General features: G+C 39.2%; 1 protein-coding gene and 1 pseudogene across 1 annotated transcript in view; both read right to left on the bottom strand.

Annotated features, from left to right (window-relative positions):
- LOC120534935 (nuclear receptor subfamily 5 group A member 2-like) overlaps positions 1-7,886 on the bottom strand; it is a 158,103-nt gene extending 150,217 nt beyond the window's left edge. The window contains exons 1-4 of the mRNA XM_039762442.1: positions 7,725-7,886; positions 5,840-5,958; positions 5,496-5,637; positions 1,128-1,774 (exon numbers count right to left, since the gene is read on the bottom strand). Of these exons, the coding sequence (XP_039618376.1) occupies positions 1,128-1,774; positions 5,496-5,637; positions 5,840-5,958; positions 7,725-7,791 (975 nt within the window). The 5' untranslated portion in view covers positions 7,792-7,886. The remainder of the gene's footprint in view (positions 1-1,127; positions 1,775-5,495; positions 5,638-5,839; positions 5,959-7,724) is intronic.
- A 7,204-nt stretch (positions 7,887-15,090) lies between these two features.
- LOC120535330 lies at positions 15,091-16,077 on the bottom strand (annotated as a pseudogene).
- Between the last annotated feature and the right edge of the window lie 5,456 nt (positions 16,078-21,533).

Below are 21,533 nucleotides of genomic sequence, written 5' to 3'. Positions count from 1 at the left end.
TATATATATATATATATATATATATATATATATATATATATATATATATATATATATATATATATATATACATATATATATATATATATATATGGGAAATAAGTTAAAGGTTGGGCGGCACAGTGGCTCAGTGGGTAGTGTCATTGTCTCACAGTAAGGAGACCTGGGTTCGTTTCCCGGGTCCTGCCTGTGTGGAGTTTGCATGTTCTCCTCGTGTCAAAGACATGCAGGTTAGGTGGATTGGTGATCCTAAATTGTCCCTAGTGGGTGTGTGTGTGCGTGCCCTGTGGTGGGCTGGCGCCCTGCCCGGGGTTTGTTTCCTGCCTTGCACCCTGTGTTGGCTGGGATTGGCTCCAGCAGACACCTGTGACCCTGTCGTTAGGATATAGCAGGTTGGATAATGGATGGATGGAAGTTAAAGGTTATTTCCATGCTGAAAAGACAAGAATATTAATCTTCCTACATTCTTGTCTTTTCAGCATGGAAATAACCTTTAACTTTCTTTCCTTTGCACAAACACACTGACACAGCTCTATTCTAACTCCATACGCATATATTTTTTAATTTGATTTTGACATATATGTCATTAATCCCAAGTTGGATATTGTCTTTTTGCATGACCTTTGGGTGTCAGCCATTGTACAGCACCCTTAGGCCTTGCTCAAGGGCCCAACAGAGTAGGATCCCTTCTGGCAGCGCAGATCCTTAGCCCCAGAGCCACCACAACACTATATACTGTATATATGAGTGTCATACGTTTTCACTAATTTAACACTAAAGATAATTAAGGTAAACCTGCAGATTGTTGGTGAAGGACCTGAAGGGTCCAAGTGACTGCCATACAAGCCACACCTCCGCACGCACCCTGCACACCCCTCAAAATCCGACAGTCACTGTTTATATAACACCCACTACGGTCAACGGTCAGTTCACGACTTTTGATTTAAGTGTTTCATCGCCCGGACATTTGAATGAGTCCAATCCACGGCGACTAAATAATAAAACCCCATTATTGCTTCCCTCGTGGTCGACACAGAGCAGACACGCCAGACAGAATCATTTTCCTTCCGGCCATCCAAGTGACCCCGCACTCACATCGATTTAAAAAACACAAAAGGCAGCCTTACCTTGAGCTCTTTGAAGAAGACGCAGCTTCTTGCCCACTCCACAATTGAAAACAGAGTCTGGTCGGCCATTCTGCACATAATGCCAAAAGTATTGAGTTTCTCGTGCTTGCTGCGGCTGGCCTGTTCCTGCTGCAGGTAGTTGAGGATTTTGCTCTGGACCTGAAGCTCGTCAGGGTCACACCGTAGAAATTCCAAAATGAGCTGAGGGACGTTTGTGGGTGAGCTGGTCTGGTAGGTGTCTGGGTAGGGGTAGCCGGTGAGTGAGTCGGGGGAGCTTGTGTAATGGTCTGGGTACTCGGATTTGATCGCCCGGCTTGAGAAGGATGCGTACTGGTAGGCTGGCAGAGGCCCGTGGTTCTGCATGCTCATGCCAAGAGAGGGCGTCCCGTAAGGACTCCGGTCATAGTCTGTGGGGGTCATGGAGGTCGGGGTGGACAGTGGCATGCTTTTGGATACCGGATGAATCCCATGGATGCTACTTGAAAGACTATAGTCAGTCTGAGGTGGGGACACCATGGGGGGCGTCGTCTCTATCTTGAAGCCGTTGGCGCGTATTAAGGCTTTCTTCTGTTGCTTCAGGGCTCGGTCTCGCTTGTACATCGGCCCAAATTTGTTTCTTCCTCCTCTCATGCGATCTGCCCGAACAGCTGGCCAAAGAGAACACAAGTATAAAGAGCACGAATTACACAGATAAACCTTAAAAGTGCTAAAAATAAAAACTTATGCTGTCAAACCACACAACGGAAAGCCGTGTCTGCCCCATTCCGAAAGATTAACCAAAATGAGGGAAGCAAGCAGGGCCGCCTTAGCAGCATTATGGGCCCCCAGGTAAAGTCGTGTGCTGAGGGTCCCTGTTTTGAAAGCAAAAACAGAAACATACATAGGCAAAAAGAAACATGATGGGCCCCTATGCTGCTGTGGCCCCCCGGGCAGTGCCCATTGTGCCCAGGCGTTACAAGAACGACCCTGAAAGCAAGATGACCAAGATTGGAGATGGCATGCTGGGCTGGTAGGTTTAATGTATTCATTGATGAGATCCACCCTATGAGTCACTATAAAACTGCTTTTTACTTTTTGAATTATGAAAATGGTAAATCTGAAGCTTGGAGCTTCTAAACCCAGAAGAACCTTTCATTTTCCACACTAACACTTTACAGCACACAATTACAGTTATCTAAAAGCAAACCTTTGAAAAAAAAAAGACTCATTCATTTGTTACAAATTCTGTGCCTTTCCTCAAAGTCCATTTTTGTTTTTCTTTTTTTTTTTGTAAAATGAAACATTTCCAGAAATGATCTGTCCATTCAAGAATGTGTCAGCTTTAGACGGCTGAAACCCTTCACAGAAGCCGGCCGGCTTTTTCTTTCTTCCTTTCGTTCTTTCTTTTCCGTTTTTTGCTTCCTTACTGTCCTTCCTTCAGTTATCTCGTACACGGAGTCAAATTACAAAATGGTGATGACAACACGCAGGCGATCGCTTGTGGCCAGCATTCATAAATCCTCTGAGTGTGTCTGTGTGTATCAGGTATGATAGATAGATAGATAGATAGATAGATAGATAGATAGATAGATAGATAGATAGATAGATAGATAGATAGACATGAAAGGCACTATAGATAGATAGATAGATAGATAGATAGATAGATAGATAGATAGATAGATAGATAGATAGATAGATAGGAAAGGCACTATATAATAGATAGATAGATAGATAGATAGATAGATAGATAGATAGATAGATAGATAGATAGGAAAGGCACTATATAACAGATAGATAGATAGATAGATAGATAGATAGATAGATAGATAGATAGATAGATAGATAGGAAAGGCACTATATGATAGATAGATAGATAGATAGATAGATAGATAGATAGATAGATATGAAAGGCACTATATAATAGATAGATAGATATGAAAGGCACTATATAATAGATAGATAGATAGATAGATAGATAGATAGATAGATAGATAGATATGAAAGGCACTATATGATAGATAGATAGATAGATAGATAGATAGATAGATAGATAGATAGATAGATAGATAGATAGATAGATAGATAGATAGATAGATAGAAAAGGCACTATATAACAGGTGAGGTGAGTGTGGGAGGAAGGAAAATGGAAATCTGAAATGTGTCCATCAATGGTTTAACCAGAAATTTCAGTCAGTCATTTTCTAACCAGCTTAGTCCTGAACAGGGTCTCGGGGGTCTGCCAGAGTTTATCCCTGGTACCATAGGGTACAAGATTTAAACAAACCGTAGACAGGGTGCCATAACTAGAAATGTGCTGCAGACAATGAAAAACTATCTGAAGAGTGTGTGGTATGGGGTTAGCTAGTGAAGTACATGTGGAAAAGTCAAAATGTATCTCCAAACTGAGAAGGACCCTCGCTGTTTAAATCTTAAAGGCCATCGTGGTAGCATAGCGGTCAGTGCTGCTGCCTCACAGATCCAATATTCATGTTCTCCCCGTGTTTGCGTCGGCTCCCACATCTCAAAGACATGCAGGTTGGATGAATTAGCAACAGTTAATGAGTGTGGGGGGTTTCCATTAATGGCACCTCATCTGGCCGCCCCTGGATCCCCCCCATCCCAGTTGACCCTATTTAGATGATTATTATTATACAGCCAGTCATCATCCAACCTGCTATATCCTAACACAGAGTCACAGGGATCTGGTGGAGCCAATCCCAGCCTACACAGGGTGCAAGGCAGGAACAAACTCTGGGCAGAGCGCCAGCCCATCGCAGGGCACACACGCACACACACATACACCAAGCACACATTAGGACAATTGTTAGGACTGCCAATCCACCTAACCTGCATGTCTTTGGACTGTGGGAGGAAACCCACAAAGACACAGAGAGAACATGCAAACTCCACACAGGGAGGACCCGGGAAGCGAACCCAGGTCTCCTTACTGTGAGGCAGCAACACTTCCACTGTGCCACCCCATTATTATTACTAGTAGTATTAGTATTATTATTATTTCGCTGATGCCTTTATCCATTTGAGAGCTACAAAGGGTTACATTTCTTTTGTTTGTCCAGTTGGATCACAGGCAGCTGAAGTGACTTTATTGCGGTCACACAGCATCAGTAGCAGAATGTGAACCCCCAATCTGAGAGTCTGAAGCCCAGATTCATAACCTGTGTGCCACATTGGCTGATGAAGCAAGTTTGAGAATGCTATGGTGTTAAAAGCAAGCAGCCATTCTGGATACAATATTTCTGACAAATCCCAAAAGTGTGCAGCTTAGGTGATCGGCCCGACATGAGTGACCCACGCTGGACTCTGCCATACGCCGAATACTGCAAGGGACAGGCAGCAGGTCCTTGTGACCAAACAGTGGAATGAAAGAGTGTGGAGAACAAATAAATGAAAGAATTAAATAGGGAAGATATCTGTCTAGATAGATAGATAGATAGATAGATAGATAGATAGATAGATAGATAGATAGATAGATAGATAGATGAAAGAAAGGCACTATATGATAGATAGATAGATAGATAGATAGATAGATAGATAGATAGATAGATAGATAGATAGATATGAAAGACACTGTATAATAGATAGATAGATAGATAGATAGATAGATAGATAGATAGATAGATAGAATACAAACGGCACTACTACATAATCCATAGAACGATATGAAAGGTGCTATATAAAATTGTGCAGGCGTATGAATTTTTAATGTACTATCTTATTGTTCCTACTGAATGAATAGACATTGAAATTCCAGGGATGAGGTCACCCTATCAGTGCTGAGAGGCTGGTGTTTGAATGTGTAACGCATTTGTCGGTGAACAATATCATTCTCCAGGCCTGCCTACATTCAAGCCGTATGCGTGTACAGTTCTTTACAATTTATTTTGGCACATTATGGCTCATTGAGGGTTCGTCACTTTTTAATGACTAGAAATATTCATCCACGTGAATACAATAATTTGAAAATTCCACACAGTCTACTAACAACTTCTACTAATGGTGATTAATTTGAACTTATACACATACACACATACACATAAATATAATTCCCAAAAGGGTGGGATTCTGCCACCCTAGTCCCCTACTTTATACTTTTGTTTGTTTAAAGAATGTCATTCTCTACACATATTCACATATCTGAATTATTCACTTTGATATTGTACATCATTTTTAAGCCTTATTTGTTATACAGAACACAATATATAACATTACAGTAAAAGATAAAAATGCTTAATATACTTAATATACTTTTAATAATGTGAAATGGTCGTTAGATTCTAACGCTGTCTATTGATGATTATAAACGCTGGCAGAGTAACAGCATAAACCAGAAATGTAAGCAGAAAAAGACAAATCCGAGCAGGGCCCTACCTTCCAACCTCATTCCAACTGTGAGGCATTTCTGAAACCGACAGAAAGGACATCTTTTTCTTTGGGTTTTGTCAATTTTGCAGTTCTGATTTTCTGTGCACGTGTAACGTTTATTGTTCTGTACTGTCCTTTTGAAGAACCCCTAATAACAGAAAAAGATGACAACATAAGACGATATAGTTTTCACTTTTCCTTCTAACATTTCTAAAATATAAATGTTGTCATATGATGAAGTGACTTGTTAATTAAGCAGTTCATTTAATACCAAAGATAAGCCTACTTGATACTCTAACATCTAACAAAATTAGATGAAGTGTCGGCCGCTAACGCCGCGCGCACTTTACCTTGCAGCTTTCACAAGTCAGCAGCCCGTAGTGATAACCGGACACCTTATCGCCGCAAACAGGACACAGCTCCTCCAAGTCTTCATCGTACGTGTAGTCCATCACTTTAAACTGCACACCTGTCGTCACAAACAAACAAAAAAAAATTAAAATAAAAATTACTAATGACAAAAAAAGACACGAACCAGCAAAATGTGGCCGAAATAACAGCAAAGAACGAGAGCCCCGCGTGCAGCCAGCAGGTCAAGACGAGATCGGCACAACACGCGCTGAATATTCAGGTATTAATTACGGACGCCAGCTGAGTTCCCTATTATATAATTCATTATTTCTTGTCCTAATAGATAGATAGATAGATAGATAGATAGATAGATAGATAGATAGATAGATAGATAGATAGTCACTAAACAATAGATTCATATCGAAACGCCGGATTATTGTAACGTTACTTCAATGCGCAGACAAGCATAACACAATATAAAGCACACTTATGATATCTTGCAAAATTTTATAAAATATTTTTATTCCATATTCTATATTTATTAGCCTACAGATGTCTACTCTAAATACAATATAAAATTATATATAAATAAATAAATAAATAATAACTCAATAGAGCTGAATTAAGCAGAGGATGGCGGCTTATGTACGTTATGATTCTGTACACGCGCCTACACGACTCCCGCCACGCTTTCGGAATATAATTATAAATATAAAAAAAAACACACGCACACACACACAAATAATAGGTATTTTATTGATATTATTACCTAATAAAAATAAGAAAAATAAAATCAGAAACAAAAGTAAATAAAACTAATTGTAATAAAGTGTAAAACAAAATATTTTCCTTTATGAAACAAATAACATCGAAAAGATTTAATTATAAAACAAATACTAAAACTTTCATTCCCATAATCCCCATTACGACGGCCTTTTTAATTTTCATAATCATATAAAAAACAAACGTCAGCATCTAATTCAGGCAAGTAACTTTCGTTTTATTTTTCGTTTTCGTGGCTGCAATTTTGTTAAGTGATTAAAATTATAACCATTTCATGTTGTATGAATTAATATAAATAGTATAACTTACACGTGATAATAAATATAGTCATTTTATAAACGAATTTGTATATAGATGAATACGCATATGATAGGCACAGTATAGATAGATAGATAGATAGATAGATAGATAGATAGATAGATAGATAGATAGATAGATGTTTTTATTTTTTAAAAACAAACTATTGAAAAGCTAATTATCTATACTAAAACTTACGCAGCTTATTATAAAAATATTTTCATACTAAATGTTTTAGTTAACATGTTTGAGCTCTAATAGACTTATAAAAGGCACTATACAATAGTAGTGGCATTGTGTATGTTGCCGTAAAATGTCTATAAGATCGATCTTTTTTTTAATTTTTTTTTTTTGGAATGGAAAACTAACAAAGACACTCAATTCTATAATTTCATTTTATGTTGTTTTTTATCATTATTTTCAGATAATAACCCTGTAATTGTGGGCGCATCTGGGTGCCCAGTGCTTCTTGAATTTCAGGTACACCAAACAGTGAATGCCTCAATCGATTAACTGTTATTCTAATATTTTAGATAATACCAGTTCCATCTTTAATCCATCGCATGATGTAGTCCTTCAGAGGAAGAGCAGATGAGGCGCTCACGGTTCGTGAGCCCACCCGCTTTACCGGTTCCAGTTGACATGAACACAACTTGATTTCGTTCAGACTTGTCGTTTCGTTTCGCTTTTCTACGGCCGGTTTATGGGCTACGGCGCCCGCACTGCGCTGGCCACTTTTGTGGAGATGAGCGGACAGCCTCTCACTCGCATCCATCTTTCGACAGCCATGTCAGGTAAACTCACCACCGTAGCTGCCCCCAGTCTGTTCCTGGTTAAAATGAGTGTAATCCTGTTCGCCTTCGGTCAGCATGAAGACTGCCGCCTGTCTACTGAAACTGCCGCTCAGAATTGATGAAGGTGTGCCGTTGTCAATACTGGACTGCTGCGCAGGGGGACACACTTGGACACTCCAGCCTCACATCTAAGGCTTATTTTTATAGACCATGTGTAGGCTCACACATCGCTTCCTATTTACACCTTATCCGAATCCCATTGGGGCGGAATGGTGAGAATGACAGGTCAGAATTCCTATCACTTCTGAAATACTGCCTGGTAATTATAGTTCGTATTAAAAACAAAAAAATTGAAGGAGCCAATGGGCTCTCGAGGAGGGGAGGGTCTAATAGCGGTTAGAAAAAAAGCCAATAACAATTCCTTCAAATAGAACACCCTGAGAGCTCGCAGTCATTGTGAGTAACGTGGCTGGCGAATGTGCGGCAGGGAGTGAGTGCGAGTCTGTAACGGGGTCTGAACACACTGAATACAAATCAGTCAAAGGGGTTTAGATGGCTAAAGTGTTTTTTTGTTGATGCATACCATGGTCGTATATATATATATATATATATAACATTAAAATATATATATATACTATAATACTATAAACAAAAAAATCCATTATATGAAAAGTCATTCACCGAAGATTAAGACGGAAAACAATGGAGAAGTTTGGGTTAGCAAAAAGAATAAAGAAATGGAATAAATTACAAATGCGGGAATTTCAGCACGATTTCTTGATTTACACTTTATAAGAAATTAAGTTTCGCATGATATCGTTTGAGCTAGATTAGAATAAATATATCTGCATGCAAGAAATCATTTCAGGTTCCACGGATGGATTGCTTACATCACAAAAATGAAAAGGAAGAGTTAAGGAAAGAGAAGACCGAATTTCTAGTCATGAAATAAATGACTTAAAAAATAATAAAATAGAACTTAAGAGAATACTTTCGGTGTTATAATTAGGATCATTCTCTTTATTAAGGACATGATGGATTGCATTTTATCGCTGCTTATGTCAACACCAAAAACGCATTTTACAGTTCTTTATTACCAGTAGTGTAACATCATAAAAAAATCCGAACATCGCGTAGTTTCTTTAAAGTTACTTAATCATTTTTTGTAGTAAGCACAGCAAGTGAATCCTTTTAGTTTTACTCGTATTAAATTCATATTTACTAATAAACGGAATACCCGGCAAAAGGGTGTGTGCCAGCGTGACTGTCCTGGTTATTTAATTAAAATGTTGTGAGCCTTTCGAAATGGGAAAGCAGGAGAAAACTGGAATCGAGACGATAACAAAAAGAGGGCACATCGGCGGAGAAGATAAAACGAAAGCAGGAACGACACAAAATGTTTACCTTCTTAATTTACAAATGCACCGATTTAAAAAGAAAAACTTCGTGAAGGGAAAGGCGAACGCACAGAACTGTGATGTGAACTAAATTAGGTGGGTGGGACTGTCGCGGTGTGTATTTGCATTATACATGTGGATAATATAGTGCACACACACTGTATATGCATGATATCCGATATCTATCTATCTATCTATCTATATCTATATATATATATATATATATATATATATATATATATATATATATATGGGTATAGAGTGTATATATAGACCATATATACACTCTAAAAGTACTGGGTCTAAACTGACACGGTACCAGTTTACTGTGGTTCCTCTCAGTATCATTGCTTGATCAAAACCCATTTAATTCTCAGACGGGTTGTTTGCAGTTTTTTTTTTAGCTTTTACCTTCAATTCAATTCACTCCGGGAAAGCGAAATTAAATTTAAAACCGCCTACTCTTAAAAATAACGGTTCTGCTATGACAGTTGTGTGGTTCCCTACTGAACGATTCCTTGATAAAGGATCATTTCATTCTGGGAAGCGTACTTTGCATTTATGAAATTCGTTCTATAAGAAGATTTCAGATGACACGGAGACGACAAAACAAAACAAAACAATACAGAAATATTTAATGTATGGCAGGCCGCCCAACAGGATACAAGAGATCGAGAAAGTCTGAATTTAGCCAGCCTATATGTTATAAATGCACAGCAAGAGCATTTTTAAAATGAAGAAGCCAGCGGTGTTTCTCAAATCTGCATCTCTTCAAGGTTACTGTAATTATGGAAGCTGTTAAAGATCTAAATAAATAAACGTCCTTTCTGGATACTTTTTGGGGAACCAAAAATAGTTCCCCTATGGCATTGCCTTGAAGAAACCAGTCTGAGTGAGCACACACAAAATATATAAATCAACTTTAGTGTATAAATAGTAGAATATACTGTATATTCGTTAAGATAATTAAAAATAAAGGCATATAAGGACCTATTCTTAGCTTATATATATATATATATATATATATATATATATATATATATATATATATATCCGCAGATGTGTTGTATTTTGATTAAGACATGCAAGTAAAAATTAACCTACTCTGTATATGTGACAATAATGACTTTATAAACTTATATACATATACTATGCATACATTTACCTACATTATAAACTATTACATTCAAACCATACATGCATTAATATGTGTGTGTGTGCGTGTGCGTTGTGTGTGTGTGTGTGTATGCGTGAGTGTATGAATATGTATGTAGTCTAATCGTTATCCTCAAAAAACATTAGTATTTTTTCAAGTGTGAAGATCATGTATTAATAGGGTTTACTGAGATAACTGAGGAATGAATAATTATGTGCCGGAAATTACTAAACAAACCTTGCTGTACTAATTGATATTAATTTAAATCGCTGATTAGACTTTTCTAATTATTATTCTTTTCTAGGAGAGAAAAAAACAAGCAGTATTTGACTATTCACTTGAACGCTGTTAGGAAAACACGGCCAAAGTGCCTTTCTTTCCGTGATTGAACGCTGCAGAGCGGCGGCAATCAGAACGACTGAGACGATCACACTTAACACGCGCGGAGTAAGCCCAGTCCCGGCATTTTCAGTATTTGTTTTAAATCGTTTGCCATTTCACAGCACTTTTATTTGTTATTTTCCTTTTGTCCACTCGATCTTTTTGTTTCTCAATACCTGTTTCTCAAAGCGCCCGTGAAAGATCGGCGTATATCTATATATTGTAGGTCGATATTTGTAGCCATAGGTACTTATTTATATTTTTAGCTCTTTGTAGACCTGCAGTGGCAATGCATGTTTGAACTGAATCGCATTTTCGTAAACTGCGGCCGCGAGGCTTCCCCTGTCTGCGCAGTAAAATGAAGTGATCGGCAGGAGCTGCGCGCTCATCGGTCCCGCACATGGCGTTTTAAACGCTTTCGGGATGCCATCCCTTCAACCATTTGCTGTGACCTTTTTTATTCTCATATAGTCTAATAGTAGTTTCGTTAGAACACCAAAAGGAACTTGTAAAACAAAGATTTCAGTTTCTCTTTTTCACTGCACAGTATGTTGTTTCAACTTTAAAGAGTTTTGTGGATACAAGTTTTGTTTAGAAACGTTTTAAAATTTAAACCGCTGAAATCTTTTGTTGCGGGTCGTGTTAAGTTTTACGTTTTAATTTGACCATCTATCGCAATGGAACTTAATCGAGATATTATTAAGGATCATTTGAATGATTCCCTGTAGAAATTAATTTACCTCAAATAAAACAGCACATGAAGTCTGATAGAAGAATTATTGGAAAGTGGTAAAGTTTTTGCTTTAAAGCATTTTTTTGTTTAAGCCATTGCATAAAATAAACAGTGCTTGATTTAAGAATACTAAAGTTATTTTTCTTTCTTTCTTTCTTTCTTTCTTTCTTTCTTTCTTTCTTTCTTTCTTTCTGCTAAAGTAAATCTTAAAGGTACATATAAATATGTATTTGACATGCTGTCGTCCCGGAGGCGCTCTGCGTCTTCATGTCACCCCGCCGCTGTCCTTTCACCCGCTCCGCTCACTTGTTCGTTGAGCCTTCTGGTTTTCGGACGCACGAGTGACGCACATTAACCGCCGTCTCTATGATTTAATAGTTCGGTAGATGAGGTGCGTTAACGTGCTGCCTAAGGCTGTCGGCACCACTTCTTCTTACAGCCAGTGATCTCATCGTAAAGAATGATTCTACGATTAGGGCATCTAATTAGAAACCTAGAAAGTCCAAAAAATGTCCTCCTCCTCCTATTATTATTATTGCTTAGATGCCCTTAAATAATATCTTAACCGTGACAGCAGACACTATACAGTATACATTTATCTTTCCAGCCTTTCCTACTCCGAAGCCCAATTATAAAATTCATGGCGCACTTACATTGGTTCGGATTTTCCTGACACAAGGAGCTGTAAAGACACAAAGAGGCTTCATGAGACATTCTTATTTCAAAGCTCCAGAATATCTTGCCTGTGACCAGCCTTTCAGGTATCTGCATTTAATAAATGACAATTCAGACACAGAATCCCAAACTAAAGTGAAGTGTTCCTTAACTTGCTTTCCCAAAGATACTCCATTCAGGCCGGCCATGTAGTTTATCTCCGGGCCTCCCATTATTTTATTCTTTTAATAGTGGTGTCTGATTGGCCTTTATGGTCATGTGGTCAAGTACAGGCTGAAAGCCTCAACGTGTCCTGAACTGACAGAGAAGGAGATAACAAAGTTGTTGGAAGGATATGGGAAAAAATAATAAAAAAAAAAAAGATTAACTCTATAAAAGTAGCAAATCACGGCAAATAGTTATGGTGTTTGAAAAGAAGCGATGAATTGAATGAGCATGAAGATGAAGCAGAGAGGATGAATTTTTCAAAAACTAGGCCCAAATGCAGGGGCGTGCCTGACATCACACAAACTAACATGTGAAGAGTCCACCGTGAAAGTCAGAAACAAAGTGGGATCAGGGTGCCAGTCCACGACCCGGGCTGCACTGGACAAATACTGGCATGTTATACGGCCAATGCTAAGAGAAACAGCTGAAAAAAAGGATTAAATAAGCTACAGTGAGTACTGTCATAACTAAATCAGTTGATCGGTTAGCAAATGATTTGCAATGACAGAATTAATCAAGTTTAGGGCAGCCATCAAAAGAACTGGAGATTGGGGGATTCAGAGAGTGTGGTCCAAAATACTGAGAAAGCGGGAACCCTCACATTGATATTAACACTAGTGGCAATGAGCAGAAATAGACAAAAGACACTATATAATAGATAGATAGATAGATAGATATGAAAGGCACTATATAATAGATAGATAGATAGATAGATAAATAGATAGATAGATAGATAGATAGATAGATAGATAGATAGATAGATAGATTTGAAAGTCACTATAGATACATAGATAGATAGATAGATATGAAATGCACAATATAATAGATAGATAGATAGATAGATAGATATGAAAGGCACTATATAATAGATAGATAGATATGAAAGGCACTATATAATAGATAGATAGATAGATAGATAGATAGAGCATTCTATAATAGGTAACTATGCAAGCTTACCTACTTTAGCTTAGATCCTCCTATGCTACATAGCATGTTGCACAACAAGTGTTCTCCAGCATCTCCAGTCTTTGGCAGAGGTCTCTGCTTCATCCCAACTGATGTTCAGTGCCTTCAGATCTTCTATGAACATTGTTCTCCAAGTATTCCACAGGTATCCTTCTGGTCGTTTGGCATCGGGAGGTACACATGTCATTGTCCACTTTGGAATCTGATGGTATCTCCATTCAAAGGACATGGCCTGCCAGTTGGAGTCTTCTGTAGGTGATGGTAGAGTGGAGTTTGGATTAGCCACTTCTTTGTAAAATCGTTTCGTTGGCGATGTCATTGTAGCATTGGTTCTTGAGAGTTGATACTTGTTGATGTCTTCTAAGTTTCACTGGCATAAATGGCCGTGGAAACCATGATAGCGGTAAGCAGGTGAAATTCAACCTTCAGAGATTTGAATGGTGAGGACCAGATTTTGTTCATCCTCCAGAAGATGGCTGTTGCCTTCTTAATGCAGCACTTTATATCTGCTTCTACGTCTCCATCTTTGGTGGTTACGCTACCCAAGAAAGTGAATCTCTCCACTTCCTCCATCCGCTTCAGTCTGATCATCACTCCCCTCATCTGGGCCGTGTCATGTATGTTCATAATCTTTGAATTATCTGTGCCAATCCTGAGACGGATGTTGGTATCTTCTCGTTCGAGGTCAGTCGTTGCATCCTGCTGATTCATCTCACCCTCTTCAAGCAAAGTGATCACATGAGCAAAGTCCAGATAGACAAAGATCTCTTGATCAGTCCAGTGAATACCGGCTCCGATGTCACCCCAGCTCATCACATGACATACTCCAAAAGCAAGGAGGAAGAGAACCCGGGACAGGATATACACCCTTGTCAGACCCTGGTTGTAATCTTGAAGAAAAATGGCCAGTTTCAGTTTTGACACAGCAGCCTAATCACCGATACAGATCTTTGAAGATGGAATTAAAGGCTGTAGGTACGCCATAGGAAAGTAGGATCCACCAGAGGGACTCTCTGCGTATTCAGTCGAAAGCTTTCTCAAAATCAACAGAGTTGATGGCCAGTGATTTTCGGAAGCTGACACATTGTTCTATAATGTTCCAGAGGGTGAAGATTTGTTCGGTGCATGATCTTCCACCATGGAAGTCAGCTTTCTCTTCCTTCAGGCAGAGGTTTATTACATTCAGCTGTCGCCAGAGTAGGACCATATGGTATTGGGTGATGCCTCGCCAGTTGGTGCATTCAGATGTGTTTCCTTTCTTCGGGATCTTGACTATGGCATATTTCTGCCAAGTTCTTCTGCCTGATCTGACTGCCGTGTTTCATCATTTCCGTGGATATTTCGTCTAAGCTGGCTGTCTTGTTATTCCTGAGGCTTATGATCACAATGTCTACTTCCTTGATGGTGATCACCCCAGTGTTCAATTGTAGACCTTTCAGGGCCTCACCCATATTGAAGTTGTTAACAGTGGTCCAGCCTGGTCAGTTTAGAGTTTCTGGGAAGTGTTCAATTAATCTTTTGTTCTGTTCTTCGTTGACAGTCAGAGAAGCTTCTTTCTTTTATCATTGATCAGAACACTGGAATTACTTTTTGCTCCAGTCAGCTTGTTGATGATGCAGCAAAGGGTTTTGGTGTCATTACGGTTGGCCTTCTTTTGAGCTTTGTTTCCCATTTGTTCCAGGCATTCTTTCTTATCTTTCCAACAGCTCTTCTTCACAATTCGATCTAGCTCCATGAATTTTTGTCTTTCCTCTTCTCGGGCGTTCATGTTTGTGTCCTGATCTCGTTTCATCTTCACGATTTGTCCCTCGTCGATGAGTTTCACTCTGTGATCTTGGATTCACTTCTCCTATTGCTGTTTTCAGCATCTTCTGATGGTATCTTGGGCACACCCTCTGGCGGTATCTTTGAACTTGGCCCAGTGGTACTCGCCCGTCAAAAAGAGGTTAAAGAAGTTGTGCGGTTGCAATACAAAGATGTCGATGTTGGTTGAGTCTTTGTGCTTCTCTGTTGCAAACAGTCGCTTTGGTGTGGACCATCTTTGGTTTCGACGTTTGAGTTTAATCTTTGCCCTGATCAGGTAGTGGTCCAATCCAACGCCTGCTTTCCTGAAGACCCTGACATCGTGTAAGGATGATTTCCACTTCTGAGTGATGCAGAGGTAGTCAATCTCATTGAAGGTTTGCCCGTCTGGTGTTCGCCAAGTGTTCTTTTGGATCTGCCTGTGTTGGAAGTTTGTGTTACCAACACATAATTCATTGTGTTCTCAGAAGGCTACCAACCATTCACCATTGTCACTGAGGTGTTTAGATGATATGTGGGCCCCAATCACACTTTCAAATCCATGATGATCGCCTCCTAATTTGGTATTGAAGTCTCCAATCGATATCTTTATTTCATGGTTCGGGATGTCATCAGATACGTCCAACAGTTCATCATAGAAATCATCCTTCACTGCGTTATCCATGTTCTCAGTCCGCACATACACTTGGACAATGGTTGCTTCATTGTGTCTTTAGGCGAAACGGGCTGTGATGATTTGATCGATGATGGGTTTCCAACTGATTAGTGCTCTCTTCGCACGTTCACCCAAGTTCAGGCAGACGCACCGCTCATGCCTTTCATTGTGTCCTGTATACAAGATGGTCTTGTCACTGATAATTCGGCCCTTTTCTATCCATCTGTCCAGTTGATAGTTATCAAATTCTCACAGCAGTTGATTGAGTCATCCACTTTGGTATAATGTCTGCACCTTCTATGTTACGATTTTTGTGATGTTCTTGACAGAGAAGATCGCCTTCGACTTTGGACACCAGAGACTGACATCGGTTTGTTCCAGTGCTGCCATGTAGTTCGAAATTGATCCCTATGGTTAACAAGAAGGCTGATTAGAAATTATTGAGATTCTGCTTGTTGTTTTTACAATGGTTATGGTTTTTATGAGGACCAGTAGCTAACCTGACAGTCAGCCCTCCTCGTTTCGCATCCAGACTTGGGACCGGCAATGGTGGAGTTAACTATGGAAAGTTTTAGTAAAATAACAGAAACAAAGAAACCATGTACTGTATAAATAATATATGACAATATGTACTATAAAATAAAGTAAAGTGTCTGACAGTAATAATAGTGCAGACAGCTCAGATCTGCAGAAGGAAACAAATCCATAAGAGTACAGATATTTAGATAAAAAAAAACCTTCATAAAAATCCAACGTGAGTCATTTGAAAGGCACTATAGGATAGATAGATAGATAGATAGATAGATAGATAGATAGATAGATAGTTGAAAGGCACTATATAATAGATAGATAGATAGATAGATAGATAGATAGATAGATAGTTAGATAGATAGATAGATAGATAGATGAAAGGCACTATATAATAGATAGATAGATAGATAGATAGATAGATAGATAGATAGATAGATAGATAGATAGATAGATGAAAGGCACTATATAATAGATAGATAGATAGATAGATAGATAGATAGATAGATAGATAGATAGATAGATAGATAGATAGATAGATAGATAGTTGAAAGGCATTATATAATAGATAGATTGCTCCTTGGGCTCTAGCTGGGCAATGGCTGACCCTGTGCTCTGACCTCCAAAGGTCTGGCAAAAAGATAATTTCCCCTTAGGGATTAATACGGTATACCAAATACTTAAAAAGTATTCAGACACTTTGCTACAACATTTAACATTTGTCTCAGGTTCAGCCCACTCAAATGGTCACCATGAAGATGTTTCCACACGTTGTTTGGAGTCCACTTGCAGTCAATTGGACTCTTTAGCAATGGCACACACCTGTCTATAGAAGGTCCTACAGGTGAGCAAAAAACTTGTTGTTTGTTAATACTTTTAGTGAAAGAAAGAAAGAGTTTTTTTATTTTGAATTAAATTTTATTAATCAATAACCAACACATTATTTATAATATCATAAGGAAAGAAAAAAGTAAAGAAAACCCCAGCTCAGCCCAAACAGAAACCAATACTTAATTTATATGTCAAATAATACAAATCAAGTGATTATCTTAAAGTTTACAAGTTTTTCATGAACAAACCATTTATTCCTCAAAAGAATTCACATTTGCAGTCATCCTGTAGAATTTATATTCCAAATACAGCCCCCTAACGCCACAAAGCCAACTCCCACCTTTTACAAGTGCATGACTTGGCTTCTCCAATTTGACATTCAAGAAAGAAAGAGAGATTTGCTTTTTAATGTAAACTTTATTATTTAGTATGCCATTATAAGAATAAACCAAAATCATTACAGTCACAAGCACTCAAAAAACTAATTTCAGGAAACGTAATTACCCACAGTTGGTGTTAAAATTACAAGCACAAAATGACTTCCTGATGTACACTGCCTCGAGCATAAACTTGGACTGACAAAGGTCCGCAGGCTATAAGTCCATCCATTATCCAACCCGCTATATCCTAACATAGAGTGACCGGGCCCTGCTGGAGCCAATCCCAGCCAACACAGGACGCAAGGCAGGAAACAAACCCTGGGCAGGGTACTAGCCCACTGCAGGGCACACACACCCACACACCAAGCACACACTACGAACAATTTAGAATTGCCAATGCACCTAACCTGCATATCTTTGGACTGTGGGAGGAAACCCACGCAGACACGGGGAGAACATACAAACTCCATGCAGGGAGGACCTGAGAAGCGAACCCGGGTCTCCTAACTCCGAGGCAGCAGTGCTAATCACTGCACCATCATGCCACCCAGACTATAAGTCCATCCATCCATCCATCCATTATCCAACCCACTACATCCTAACGGCAGGGTCACGGGGGTCTGCTGGAGCCAATCCCAGCCAACACAGGGCGCAAGGCAGGAATCAAACCCTGGGCAGAGTGCCAGCCCCCTGCAGAGGCATTAAGTCGTTTTACTAATATAAATAACCAAGGAGTTTTCTCATTTTCCCTAAAGCAGTGAGCATTTTAATTAAACAAAACTCTCTCCGACTGCCGATTTTCTCTTTCCTCCACGTATGCTGTAAAGAGCCGCGTCTGCTAAGACCCTTAGTATCTCTTGGAGTGGGCTGTGCAGAGTTTCTGTCCTACGAGTCACAACTAATTGTTGGCTGCATTTTGAACTCTTTGAAAAGCCTCAACATGCTCAGCTGCACCCTCTGTGGACTTCTATCCGAGACTGAAAAATGGCAAGTTGTTATTACTATCAAGAACATTTTGACTTTAAACATTTACACTGAAGCGCACATTTTATTATTTCAAATATCTGACGTGACTCTCCGTGTGTATTATGTACTTCAACTTCATGGTGTAAATCCTGGCATTTCTTTTGAACGCCGCAGATCACTGATCACACTTTTTTCTATTCTGTAAGTGCGTTACTGTTAGTTAGAGAACGCTGGTGTCATTTTAAGACAATATCCGCTATTTCATTTATTAACCTACAGCTCGTTCGAACGGAGCCCCGTATGTGTCAAGCAAACTAAATAAATGAATTGCGTAACAGATTTACATAATTTCATCCATCCATTATCCAACCTGCTATTTCCTAACTACAGGGTCACGGGGTCTGCTGGAGCCAATCCCAGCCAACACAGGGCGCAAAGCTTTACGTAATTAATTTGAACATATTATTTTTTTCTTTTTCTTTCCTGGTATGCAGTTTAATGAACTGGAACTGGGAGCTTATAGCCAGTCCATAGTTTCAGTTTATTCTACGCTGTTCAGTGCCGTTATTAACTCAATCTTCAACTTACTTTTTCTTCTATTAACGATTCCACCACTGACTCTAGAATATCACGTTCTTGGAGAAAATTCCATAAATCCATTCTCCTACATTTGAAACTCATTTCAGGACTCCTCAAAAGAACCGTTTCAGCCGCGGTGGTCTTCCAGCTAGTTCCACTTCTGGTTCAATGATGTTAACACACACCTTACAATGCGCTTATGGTTCACTGAATTGTTTGCCAAGAAAACTGTACGGGCCTCCGTGACAAGGACTGTCCTGCAAGGGGAAAAAAATCTGTTCAAATGAATTAATACGGAACGGGCCTCCATTTTAATGAAATAAGAGTCAGAGAAAAAAATAAAAATAATTTATTCGAAGGAGTTGTGTAGGTACAAAGTCTTTCCAATGGATTTGCACCTTGGGGTGTCTTTACTTTCATGAAGTCTTCTCTTGATTGTTGACTTCAACAATGGCATGCCCACCTCCCACAGAGAGTGGTCTTGGTTTGGCTAAATGTCATGGAGGGGGTCTTCTTCACCAAGAACAGAAATCTGTGACCCACCAGCACAGTTGTCTTCCATGGTTGTCCAGGCCTTCAGATGTTGCTGAGTTCACCAGTGAGTTTCTTCTTTTTAAGGATCTACCAAACGGTTGACTTGACCACTCCTGGTGTTTCTGCCCTCTCCCTGATGGGTCTGTTTTGTTTTCTCTGCCTGTTTTTACTTTCATGGATGGCTCTTTGGACCTCAAGTTGAGAGTTCACAGTGACAGTTTCCAAATGCAAATTCCACATTTGGATTCAACTCCAGACCTTCTACCTACTTAATAGTTAATGAAATAACGAGGGACCTGCTCACACACACCTTGGCAGTGAAATGTCCAAATACTTTTGACCCCTGGATATGGGGAACCCTGTATAAAAATGACTGTCATACCTAAAGGCTGGTGTCCTGACCAGGATGGCGCATAAATCATTACCTGGATGGGAGACCACCATACTGAATTGGGTGGGAAGAAATGCAGTCTGTTCACCAGTATTTGACAATTCAATGGCAGGACGTAGCAACCTTGGAGTGAAGTTGATTGTCCCGCCAGGGATGACCTGCAGTTTCTTACCAGGCCATTTTTTTTTTTTTTAATGGAGTCTGGACATGGGGGTTGGGTGGATCTGAGAATTGGCAACCTGTCAGGTCTACAGGCTTCCCTGGTGTGCTTGATGGCAGCATCTCTGGGTCAGGATTCCCACACAGACACCCTCAAGGCATGCTGGGACCTGTTGTCCCATGGGGAACCCCTACTGGGCAACGCCCAAGCACTGAAAGAATTTCCGGGTCCAAGATTAAAGAAGCTTCTCAACTTCATCCAGGCGAGTTGGAGTCGAGTGGAAGAGGACAAAGCTCACCTGGGAGGAGTGGAGGAATAGAAGAAGGAATCAGAAGTGTCTTTATGTTTATTACAAAGCCATTGCAGGTAGGTAATTATTAATGTATCCATTTATATCCATTTAAGTCTACAACTCCATAGCGTGGGCTGAAAGTACAGGGGTGCAAATACTTTCTCAATCCTCTGTATGAAATGTCACACTCTGAGGGGAGAAGTAATCATTTATTTATTTCTGTAATGCCTCTTTGCTCACTCTGGAGAATTTAATTTGATATTCCTCATTACTCTCTACTATTACATGTCTTCTATAACATGTCCTCCTCCTTTCAGTTCTTCTCTTTCGATATTTGAAATGTGCCCTTTCCAGCTTTAAGTCATGCCCTCCGCTATTCCTTTTTGTACAGGAAAATGAATTTTCAGCAGCGACCTTGTTTATACTCTTGACCATTTGAAATGTTTCTATTAAGTCACCTGTAGTTCTTTATTCCTTTCTCAGGCATATAAAATTAGCTTTTTCATCGCATTAATAACGACTTCTTATTTTCTTGGCTTTACTGGCAGTTCGTTTACTTTGGTACAAGATTACACTTAAAAACAAAAGACTTCACAATTGTGAGGCCGTCTCAGGAAGGCGTGAATCAAATTCTTTGACTATTCAATGTAAAGAATATTTAAATATTTCACAGTACACTGCATTAACCTTTGACACCCTTGCTCATTCTTCATGCCTTGCTTACCGATGTTATGCGTATTCATTCCTGACCCTTTCTTGCACTGGCATGTTTATTAAAGACATAATATTTGGTTTAATTGGAGTGATATTATTACCCTCAAGGTGAAATTTTTAGCTTTCACATTTAATTAAAACTTTGACAAAGTCATTATTACAATATAATTGTACTTTTTGCATTTCAATTAAAAGTTTTCAAAAGGTAAATTTTACAGCTATGTTCATTTTTATAGAGACACAAAATAGGGGGCAATGAGAAAGTGCCTCGGCAGTAGGAGCTGGAGTAGCAGCAGAGTCGCACTGTGAGACGAGAAGGTCTTCTTTGCAGATTTTTGAGTTATATTGTCCTTAAAACCCTTATTCCTTCATGTGTTTAATTTTCCATGTGCTATAATCTATGTATTATATAGTGCCTTTCATATCTATCTATCTATCTATTATATAGTGCCTTTCATATCTAGTGTATCT

This window comes from Polypterus senegalus, chromosome 9 (genome assembly GCF_016835505.1).
Source record: "Polypterus senegalus isolate Bchr_013 chromosome 9, ASM1683550v1, whole genome shotgun sequence".
Classification (NCBI taxonomy): domain Eukaryota; kingdom Metazoa; phylum Chordata; class Cladistia; order Polypteriformes; family Polypteridae; genus Polypterus; species Polypterus senegalus.
This window is presented reverse-complemented; position numbering and strand designations above follow the sequence as displayed.